The sequence below is a fragment of the Glycine soja genome, chromosome 8 (genome assembly GCF_004193775.1).
Source record: "Glycine soja cultivar W05 chromosome 8, ASM419377v2, whole genome shotgun sequence".
NCBI classification, from domain to species: Eukaryota; Viridiplantae; Streptophyta; class Magnoliopsida; order Fabales; family Fabaceae; genus Glycine; species Glycine soja.
The window spans coordinates 6,804,239-6,816,060 of NC_041009.1; the positions used below are offsets into that span (position 1 = coordinate 6,804,239).

Consider the following 11,822-nt stretch of genomic DNA (forward strand, 5'->3'; position numbering starts at 1 on the left):
CTTGTAATTTTATTTTTATTTATTTTAAAAACATATTTGCTTAGTAAAATAATATATTTTATCACAATAGTCTAACTCAATGAATTAGTGTAATTAAATCTCCTAATTTGATTCTTACATATAAATAATAATAATAATGATATTTTAGATAAAAAATATTATAACTAAACAAATCTCTTTTATTATAGATTGAAGCTTAAAAAACTTGTCATTGGGATACTTGAAAGAATTGTGTAGAAATAGATTTTAAAAAAAGATATTATATATAAAAAAATTAAGGTTTAAATCATTTTTTTGTTTCAAAAAGATTTTTTTTAAAGTCAACATTTCATTTAATATTAGACAATAATAACGTATATAAAGGGATACAACAAGAAAAAAAATGTAATAATTTTTATTTATCATAATTTGTAGTATATTATAACAATATTGAAATACATATGCATGCTACTTTAATTTTCATTACCAAACCAAATAAAAATAAATACTCATATTACTTCATTTTGTACTAACAATGTGTAATCTTCTTTTTTTTAATTAATTATATATTTATATTTATTATAAATAACCACATCAATATAACACAAATATGATTGGTTGAAGAAAAAATAAATTGTTATAAAATAAAAAGTTTAATTTAATAGATATCTTGCATCACCTTGACAGATAATAATTGATTGAAAATGTGAGATGAATTTAGTTATTAAACAGAAATATGTAGCATTAGCCGTTAAATATCTAACAAGATGAAGCATACTAAAGTGACTTCTCCTATTAAATGACAAACAAAAAATGTATGATGATGCTTCATATGTATTATGTGATAAAAATCATTTATTTTAGTAAATATTTTCTTAACCAACTTATTATGATAATTAATTTTTATTTTTAACTCATTTCAATAAAAAAAATGTCTGAATTCTACCATGGAACCGTGAATCAAGTGGTCCATTATATATTTATAACTGTTAGATATATTAAAAGATAATTAATGTAACGGATTTAATATTTTTAAATAAAATTCATAATTATTTAAATGTAATTAATACTTCGAAGAAAACTAGCTAGCTCCTCTTTGCTTCCGTGAAATCCCTAGTCTCCTACGACAACAATTTTGCTGGCGGCGCATGCATTGCCACGACTGGCTTTGACAACTTCGCGAGTTGTCTCCACAGCTGTCGGGGGCATATCAAGAACATCAACAACAACATTGTCGCGACGAGAAAAGATTGTAAAATGATTGTGCCGCAAGCCTTGTGTCTTCATCATCACCATGCACCACCGATCAGAGCTCCGATACAACATCACCACCACAACTCTCTTCCCAAGGCCGGCCGGTCTTCAAATTTTATGGGCCAAGGTAAAATGATAAATAAAATCCTTTTATATTAAAGTATCTAAAAATATAAACATATATATGATATAAAAAATAGACATGTAGTTTCCATTAAAATGATATGGTTTTTTTTAACATCAAACAAATAATATAGCTTAATAAATCTCAAAAAGATATCCATATCACATTCTTCTATTCAATTTATCCTTATTTTATCATTCAATTTAATGATTTGGATAAATTTGAAAGGAATTTATCATATTTTTTATAATTATTTTTATTGACTTACATATTATTTTTAAAATATTAATTTTATATTTATAATTTAATTTAATTTTATATTTCTCTCTTAAAGAAAATGTATTAGTTTCATTTGTTATTGTCTAACACCAATAAAATATAATTTCTTATTAAAATTTTGTTTTTAATTTTTAATATACTAAAATTTAGTTTTTTTCCTTTTATAGTTGAGTTATTTTATTAAAAAAAAGTGTTTTAAGACTATTATTATAAATCCATTAAAAGTTAACATGTCACAGTAAGTTAAAAATTTATTTAATATGGACTTATGAAATAATACATTAAAAAAATTATATTTATATTTTGATAATGTAAACATTATTATTTAATCATAAATTATCATTTGAATTATTATAAGATAATTAATTTTTTTCTAAAAAAACTAACAATGAATGATAATACATTTTAAATAACCTATCACATGTTAATTTAAATATAAAGAGAGGTGAAAATAGAATATAATTTTATTTTCGTTACAAAATAACAAAATAATATCTTTTTTTACGACAATAATTTCTTAAATTTTTTTGGCCTCCTCTCATCGCACCGACCAGAAGGCTCAGCCCTGCCCCTTCCTTCATCCCTTCTTCAACAAAAACAGAAAAAAAAAAATCCTTCTTCCATCTTTCAATTCGAGTTTCGATCTGTCACTTTCTTAATTTGTTTCATATATACATCTCACCTTTGTCATAGGAGTATATGGAACGTAAGTTCAACAAAAGAAGGAGGGTTTCTAACTCAGAGGTGAAAATAGGAGACCATATTATCCCTCAAGTCACACGGTTTAAATATCTTGGGTCTATAATACAGGATGATGGGGAAATTAAAGGGGATGTGAATCATCGCATTCAAGCAGGATGGATGAAATGGAGAAAAGCATCGGGGGTGTTATGTGATGCAAAGGTACCGATCAAGCTAAAGGGAAAGTTTTATCGGACTGCGGTAAGACCGGCGATTTTGTACGGAACAGAGTGTTGGGCGGTCAAGAGCCAACATGAGAATAAAGTAGGTGTAGTGGAGATGAGGATGTTGCGGTGGATGTGTGGTAAGACTCGACAGGATAAAATTAGAAACGAAGCTATTAGAGAGAGGGTTGGAGTAGCGCCTATTGTAGAGAAGATGATGGAAAATAGACTTAGGTGGTTTGGGCATGTAGAGAGAAGACCGGTAGACTCTGTAGTGAGGAGAGTAGACCAGATGGAGAGAAGACAAACAATTCGAGGCAGAGGAAGACCCAAAAAGACTATAAGAAAGGTTATCAAAAAGGATCTCGAAATTAATGGTTTGGATAGAAGTATGGTACTTGATAGAACATTATGACGGAAGTTGATCCATGTAGCCGACCCCACCTAGTGGGATAAGGCATTGTTGTTGTTGTTGTTGTATACATCTCACCTTTAAGAATTTAAACTTCATTCATCTTTTGTTTTAACATTAGCAAGAGATCCGTACAAATCTTGGCAATCAAAAGCGACTTCATTTTCTGAGTAGTTGAGCATACAAGTGTATTTGCAACAACCACATAGTGGGTATGGATTGTCTACAAAATACTAATTTGAATGCCAAATTTAACTCTAAGCCTCTAGACGTAAACATGTCTGCCAAAATACTAATGATTCTATAATTCAAGATTAAAATTTACTGTTAAATGAAATATGGGCTACATAATTTTACACTTTGAGCCTTAGCTTGTTCCTTGTTAAGCAGTCAAAAACATTCTGTGGAGAGAGCGGAAGTCAAAAGCAGGTAGCATGTCTTTAGGCTCATCTGGCTTTGTGTGATTCACCCGAACAGATCTAGATAACCTAGTCCCACCATTATTCATCCTGGTTAAATGTGGGAAGTTTTTGTCATCTTTCATGTCCAAATTCCCACAAAACATTTTAACCATAGAGTGAGTTAGGTGCATTATGTTTCTTCTTCCGTCAGGTGATCTAATCACTGAGAAGAATGAATAGCATAGACTTAGAGATAAATACATAATAATAGATCACAAATTAAATTAATAAGTAAATTAAAGATGAGCAGCAAGGATTTGGATGGAGCAAAGAAAACAAAGAGTAACCAACCTCTCCTTCAGCCTCACAACTAGGTATGCATGTATATAGTTTCAGCTGAGGCGCTTGCAAACCTCTCACACATTCTTTCAAGTGTCATAACCCATCTTTCAGCTCCATATGCACTATTGCCACAAATGAAAAGCCGGTGGTTTTTGCATCTTGCATTGTCACCCACTTCCCACCTGCTCCACAAATGAAACCTATCAAAAATAGACGTAATATATCAACAAAAGATATTAGTAAAATGACACTTAATTATCAAAAACATGTTGAATGAAAGACATGAAATCCCAATAAATTAATTATTAGATGATGGATCTGCATACTACATATATAGGCCATAAATAATTAGTCTACTTGTAAGTTGTAGCAATACATATGTGACAATTATTCATTTTGAGCACAATTAAACATTGAGCCTGGTGCACTATACCTTCCACTGAGAACAATGAATAACATAGACATGTAAAAACAAAAAAAATTAGGTTAATGTAGGATCAAAATCATCCATCTCATTTTTTCCTATCTTCTTTGTTCTCATCAATGAAATTTTAATAATAATTGATTTTAAAATAAAACATAAGTTGTTTCCAAATAAGAGTTTTTTTTTTACAAATTTCCAATAAGAGTTTAAAAAATCACCAAGAAGATAATAGTAAAGTACATGCATAGGGAAAAAGATAGAGGAACTCGTCAAAAAATATCTATCAATTAATCTAAATCTACACAGCTCAAAGAAAACTTGATTTTGTAGATATGTGAACTTGCCAACCTGGTTGATGCGAGCCAATATAAATGCCTTATTGCAGATGGGTTGCAAAGCAATATTCGGAATGCTTTAAATTTGATTTCTTTAGAGATGTTGAAGTGACAAAATTGGCTGCACTGAAGTTTTCCTTCTCTCATTTTTCACTACTATAATTAGGAATGACATAGTGCTTAACCTCAAACGATTGGGCTGAATTTAAACAAAAACATGAAGGGACAATAATAAATTTTGAGTTTGATTTTTCAAAAGTCAATTCAAAGTAATTAATGTAATAATAATAATAATAATAATAATTGACATAAAAGTGAATTAATGATTTTTCATTTTGAAACATTTGAATTCTTTTTTTTTTATTGTCATATAATTAATGCATGTGTCTTACTAAAGATTTTTTAAGGGAACTTTGTGAATAATAATAATAATAATAATAATAATAATAATAATAATAATAATAAAGATTTTCATTAGAGTTGTCGTATAAATTTTTTAATTTATTATTTAGAAATATTTTTATTTATTACCTGCATAATCTAATTTTTCCATTAACATTTCATTGGCCGCATTTATATGTTTGTTTGACTTGTCATATCACTAACCATTTATTTTAATTTTTTATATTTTATAGTGATTTCTGAAAATCTATTAATTCAATTCTATTACTTAACTATAATATATATATATATATATATATATATATATCTTTTATAATATTAAAAGAAGGAATTTTTGGCACACGTACATTTCTCAGTCCAAAAATAAGTGCATTTAAGATAATTCATTTTCAATTATTTAATTTTTATTTATTTAAGTAATAAATAATATTAATTATTAGGACATTTAATATATAGAATGTGGGTTTTAAATTCACATTTATTATTAGATATTAGGGGAATGATAATGATCTTAAAAAAAAGGGAGGAATGATAATGAATTTTAATGGTCATTAAGGAATATTTGAATTCATGCATTCAATAAATGGTTATTGCACATTAATTTATTGTATTTATAAATTTAATTATTTTAAAAAAATAGAATACAAAGAACTAAATTTACTAATATGTAATTACAACTTTAACAAAAAAAAATTATACTTTTATTATATATATTATTGTTGCAATTTATTGTCAAAGAACTAAAGAAAAAACATAAAAATGTTTTATCATATAAAGTAAGGAAGTTGTTGGGCTCTTTTTTCAGCCCAAAAATAAGAGCATTTAAGATAATTCATTTTTAATTATTTAATGTTTTATTTATTTAATAAATTATATTAATTAATGGGACATTTAATAAAAGAAATAGGTTTTAAATGCATACTTATTATAAGGTATTAAAGAAAAGGATAATGAATTTTCATGTTGCCATTAATAAGTATTTGAATTCATGCATTCCATTACTGATTACACATTCATTTATTATATTTATGAATTTGATTTTTTAAGACAAAACCACATATTTAAAAAATAGAATAAAAGAACTAAATTTATTAATATGTAATTATAAATTTAACAAAAAAAGAAATATAATATTTTTTATGATACATTATTGTTGCAAGTTAGTGCCATATAACTAAAGAAATTACATAAAAACTTATATAATATAAATAAAGGAATTTTTTGCACTCTTTTTTCCCAAAAATATAAGGGCATTTAGGGGAATTTCTTTTCAATTATTTAATTTTTAATTATTCAATAAATTATACACTCTTTGGTCCTTATTATAGGACATAGTTTAAAAGAAATTGGTGGTCCTTTTTATAAATCATTTAAAAATTTCTATGAAACATTTTTTTTTCTCCGTTAGTTTCCCTTATTAAATATAGTATTCTAAATATTTATATTTTTTTATTGATAGTGGTTCATAATACTCTTAGACTTTAATGTTATTAATAAGGACATAATTGGTATATTAGTAACAATTTTTTTTATAAAAAAATCAATAAAATCAACTAAATAAATTACTGTTTTTTATATGTGCAATTCTTGTCTAAAATGTCTTATAATAAGGATTGAAAGGAGTATTAATTAGTGGGACATTTAATAGAAAATATGTTTTAAATGTACATTTATTATTTACTTTTAGGGGGAGTAATGAATTTTAATGGTGTCAATGAGTTTTTAAATTAAAACATTTAATAGATGATTATTATGCATTCATTTTATATTTACGAATAGTTTTTTTTACATTATAATTATAATTTTATATATATATATATATATATATATATATTCCATTATCATTCTTATTATATTTGCAAATGACAACAACTTTAGTGAAACTTGAATGGTTTGATAATTTTTTTTTAAAGATTAAGATGAGTGAAAAGCTAACAAAAAATAAACTATGCGTATAACTTGAATAAGATTAATTATAATGAAATTTTAGTTGAAAAAGTAAATTTGTTCAACGATGAATCAACTTAGTTAAAAAGATCTTATATAGAGAGAGAGACGTAGGAGTAAACGAAATGAATATTGTGCATTATATTATTATTTTTATTATTTGAAGTATAATATGTTGAATATAATTGAGCTTGACTTTTTTATTGAATTTATTCATGTTATTTTCTTTAATAATATTTCTACTCCTTTTGTCACGTGTATTAAAAAATCTATTTAGTATTTTAAATTTCATAAAATATATTATGTAAGATCCTAAAATATATTTTATTTCTTCAATTAATTAGATTTTTTCTCATTTATATCTACATCTATTTATCTATATCTGTCTATATGTACTATAGACAAACAAAAATATTTTGAATAATGGAGATGATTAAAAACAAAATTACATGCATCTGTAGAGACTAAAAAAATTCAAATTATTCTTTTTAAAGGATAAGTTCTAACCGCCCGCAAGTGCAGTACTTAATATTTTGCTACTATATGGAATATTATCAAGCAACCACTTAATTGTAAGATAATTAATTACTTCCCAATAATGTAGTAGCTAGACTAGTTTGATGGTGATTATGAAGATGACGCCCTTGATTAATCTGCATAATGAATTATTAATTTGAGAAACATATTACAGTAGTATTTATTTGTTTACACCAACTAATAGATAGGGAAAGGGCAAATACGTAGTAATGTAGAATCTCTTAGGTACCAAATATAGCTAATTGTTGCATAACTTTCTCGCTGATTGGTCGTGTTTTAAACATAGCTTCCAATGGAATTAGCTTTGGCAATGCCAGCCCTTTATTCTCCCTCATATCAATCTCTTCATCAGTTGGTCGTTTCCATTCAAAGCATTGAATCAATAATCCCAAAGTTAAGCCCATTGAACGATGTGCCAAACCGATTCCGGGACAAGCTCTTCTTCCCAATCCGAATGGAATCAACTTGTTTGCTTCCCCTTCTTGTTCAAATCTCTCGGGCTTAAAACATGTAGCATCACTCCAATGTTCAGGATCTCTTTGAATGGCCCATGCATTGATCAACACTATGGTGTCACGTGGAATAGTGAATCCCCCTATGGTGCACTCTTCTGAAGAATAATGAGGCAATAGTAATGGTGCTGGAGCAAACAATCTAAGTGTCTCGTAAATAATGTTTTGAAGATAAGGAAGTTTTGGAATGTCTGACTCATCCACCAAGCGATCTTGTCCTACCATGTTGTCTATTTCATCCTTTGCTTTCTTCAATATCTCTGGGTGGTTTAATAAAGAAGATACTGCCCACTCTATAGCCACGGCTGTTGTGTCTGTTCCAGCAAGCAGCATACCCTATAATTCAATTGAATAATTAATCCAATCACTGCAACACGTGGAGCAAAAAGAAAAAGAAAAAACCAATTTACCAAATTTAACTTATATGTATGTATACTTGCATGGTTGAATGACATCAAATTTTGGCATATAGGATTCACCTTTTTTTTTGTTTTTTTTATCAAATATTAATGATTAATTTATTAGTTTTGTCAATGTGGAAAATTTGATGTCATGAATTTTTTTTTACCATCAAAGTTAATCTTATAATTTTTTTTTAATTAAATATTTGAATTAAATATTATCTCATTTTTTTTCTTCAACTTTTTGTAACCTTTTTCACATTATTTGATTGAGAAGAAAAGTGAGGAAAAAGAAGAAGAATGGTTATACATTTTTCAAAATAATTTGACAACATGTTACCTAATTTTAACAGCTTGATTATATAGAGTTATGCCATAACAATGATTCAGTGAATTAAAGTAGAAGTTGTTAAATACCTGAATAAGGCCTTTGATAATGTGATCCGAGTAGTAATGAGGCTGAGACTCTTGCATAGTCAAGAGATGTTCTATCATGGTGTTGGCCTTGTGCTTCCCACTACGATGCTCTTCGAGGAGTCCTTGCAAGAACGAATCTGCCCTCGTGCTAATCACCTTCAGCCTCTTCTCCAAACCGTCAAAATCAAACCACCGAAGGAAGGGCAAGAAGTCTCCCTTGTTGTTTGCACCCAACAGCGACATAACCTCCGTCATTATGTCTCTGAATTGCTTCGCTTCCTCCGCATCCGCCGCCTCGATGTCGTCGCCGTAGTACCTCTTCCCTGATATCATTCTCATCATGTTGTTGAATGTCATCTCTGTCAGCCTGCAGAGAAGTATGTTTATTAAAAAATTTATAATGATTTACACACTTTTTTTAATACTTTGTTTAATTAAACTGATAGATAGTCACAAACAATATTCCCGATATTTCTTTTTTGCATTTATAATAGTTTTAGGGTAAATATAATTTTAGAAACTTTGCGATAATCATGCTAACCCTGACCATATATTTAATGTGAACCTGCCCTTGTTGAAAAATTATTGTACGGACTAGGAGACCACCTTAATTATGTATTGTAAGAAATGCTAAAACACATTTTAATATACTTTAATTTTTACTAACTGTTAAAATTTATGAAAGACTAAAAAATTGTCGGCCTCACATTTTATTCCTCAGTGAATTTAATTCTCAATTTTATAAATTTTAATTAATAATGATAATAATATATTACAAAGAGTGTGATCACAAAAAGTGCGTGTTACTGTTACTCACCTGAATATTAGATATTAGAAACAAGTAATTTGGTTCTGGTCCTTACCTGGGTCTGAGATGCACCAGGGCGAAGCCATTGCATGTTTCCCTAGCAAGCTTTTGTATGACCCTCATGGTTTCCTCCCTTCGGATTTCAAAGAAGGAGTTGAGGCGCGACGTCGAGAGGACGTCGATGGTGATGATGCGGCGGAGGTTGCGCCAGTGGTCGCCGTAGGGGGAGGAGCCCATGCTTGAGTAGTTGTAGAAGAGGTATTTTCCGGTGAGGAAGCGCGGGCGGTTGGCGAGGACGATGTCGTGTTTGGTGAAGCATTCTTGAAGCAAGGTTGGGGAGGAGATGACAACCACAAAGCGTGAACCGAACCAGAGGGAGAAGATGGGGCCGTACTTTTCTGATAGGCTGAGGAGGGAGCGGTGGAGTGGGCTTTTTATGTAGTGGAGGTTGCCGATTAGGGGAAGACTTGGTGGACATGGTGGAAGATTTTTTACTCTTCTTCTTTGCACAAACCTGAGGATCAAAACAAGAACAAGGAGAGAGGAGTACAACAAAGGACCCATTTTCTACTTGCATCTGCCTATTATTAGCTCCCATATGCATTTTTATACTTGAACTTCAATTCATTAACATATTATTATTCTTTTCTAAATTATTTTACATAGATAAACAAAATTAATATTTCTTTTTTATTTTTTAATATTATAAAAAATGTAAATACAAATAATAACTAATGTTATATTAAAACAAATATAATTATAATTATTTCAAAATATTTTTTATATAATAATTATTATGAGATGAAAAAAGTAATATTAATATTAATGAGTAAATGTTAATCTGTTTAACAGTCCTTTAATTAGCAAGACTCATATTAATAATTTAATGTTCAACAAAAGATGATTTGATTGCTATCAGAGTTGATTCCATTGCCGTCCGCGTGTACAAATAATGAATGAAGTCAGACGGTAGTTGATTGCACCTTTCACTGATGCCGTCTTTGAAAAGGGAAGTGTTGATCAGGACAATTAAGCAGAATTTTTTTAAAAAAAAATGTTAGTTTAAAGTTGTATTAGATTTATCGATGATTTATATATATTTTTTAATTGACACTTAAAATTATTGGATGTCATTTTCGTTATCTCTTTTCACTTAATTGATTAATATATTTGAACTTAAGTAATAACGTTTTTCTCCATTTCACATCAAAATTGACAAAAAGTGAGCGTTAGAGGTAGTTTTTGCTTTCGTTGATATTTCCTTGTTTCTTTTTAATTGTATGCTTTTTTTAGAACATTTTATTTTTATTTATTGTTTTTAAAGTTTAAGATAACATTTACCTAATTTTTAATTAACTTACACATTTATAACTAGTATACATTTATTGTGAAGTAAAAATAATAAGGGTATAATAGAAAACTTTCAAAACTATTTTGTAAAAACAAAAAAAAGTATTATATTTCTTTATTTGTGTATAAAAATCTTAAAAAACATATAAATAGAATCAAGGTAGCACCGGCCTCTGGTTGATTAATTCCTATTTATAACACCGCTACCATCATATTGAGTAGTATAAGGATATTGTTAATCAGTATCTTAAAAATATTGATTAAGAAATTCAAAAAATATATTTATTATAAAAATCATAAAAAATATAAAAAATCATATATAATATAATTTTATATATTTTAATAAAAAAATCAATTATTTAATTCATGCTCTAAGACGCATTTGCAATGATAAATTAACCATAGGAACAAAAAGGAAAACCCACGTAGCCCACCTCCCAAAGTCCTAAAATAACCATATGGACAAGCATTAAAATGAAAACAGCAGCACCGTAAACTTCCGTGCATTTCCATTTCCAATTCAATGCCTGTATGCATTCCCAAAATTCCTTCTCATTGACTCCAAGTTCTTATCCACCACGTACTGATGCTTTAAAATTGACCTTCTTATGTTTCTACCCATGAATATGCCACATATGCTATAGATGCATAAAAAAAAATGTAGTATCCCTACTGAGCACTAAGTATTTGCAAGATACATTCAATAACATTGAAGCTTTTGCCGTGGAGTACTCACTAAGAAAGAGAATAGTTGAAGAAACTAATTTATCATATTTATTGTTTATTAATTAAAAAGAGTTGTTAAATATGAACATAAATTTTGTAAGAAAAATAGTGTTTCAATAATTTAAAAAGAGTCTTACATATAAAAAAAAAATATTAAGATGGACTAAGATAAACTACACAAAATTGAAGATTCCTAAAAAAAAAACAGAGAGGAATTAATTGAGGAAGAAGAAGAAAAGGATTCTTGGTAGATGATGTGGTAAAATA

The 11,822-nt window shown here is 28.2% G+C and overlaps 1 protein-coding gene and 1 long non-coding RNA gene across 2 annotated transcripts; both read right to left on the reverse strand.

Moving 5' to 3' along the window:
- Window positions 1–3,093: 3,093 nt before the first annotated feature.
- LOC114423745 lies at window positions 3,094–3,883 on the reverse strand. Its single transcript, XR_003668901.1, has 2 exons — window positions 3,706–3,883; window positions 3,094–3,577 (listed from the first exon to the last, which is right to left on the reverse strand). It is a non-coding gene; the product is annotated as an uncharacterized LOC114423745 (long non-coding RNA).
- Window positions 3,884–7,448: 3,565 nt separating this feature from the next.
- Window positions 7,449–10,044, reverse strand: LOC114424365 (isoflavone 3'-hydroxylase-like). Its single transcript, XM_028391209.1, has 3 exons — window positions 9,535–10,044; window positions 8,672–9,038; window positions 7,449–8,189 (listed from the first exon to the last, which is right to left on the reverse strand). The coding sequence occupies exons 1-3, from the start codon at window positions 10,041–10,043 to the stop codon at window positions 7,563–7,565; spliced, it is 1,503 nt and encodes a 500-aa protein (XP_028247010.1). The 5' UTR covers window position 10,044; the 3' UTR covers window positions 7,449–7,562.
- Between the last annotated feature and the right edge of the window lie 1,778 nt (window positions 10,045–11,822).

What these genes read in the sequence shown, in the direction of transcription:
- LOC114424365 (XM_028391209.1), bottom strand. Translation starts at nt 10,043, where the DNA reads ATGGGTCCTTTGTTGTACTCCTCTCTCCTTGTTCTTGTTTTGATCCTC. An exon ending in CTGGTGCATCTCAGACCCAG is followed by an intron (nt 9,039 to 9,534) that starts GTAAGGACCAGA and finishes ACTTCTCTGCAG; the next exon opens with GCTGACAGAGATGACATTCA. An exon ending in TTATCAAAGGCCTTATTCAG is followed by an intron (nt 8,190 to 8,671) that starts GTATTTAACAAC and finishes ATTGAATTATAG; the next exon opens with GGTATGCTGCTTGCTGGAAC.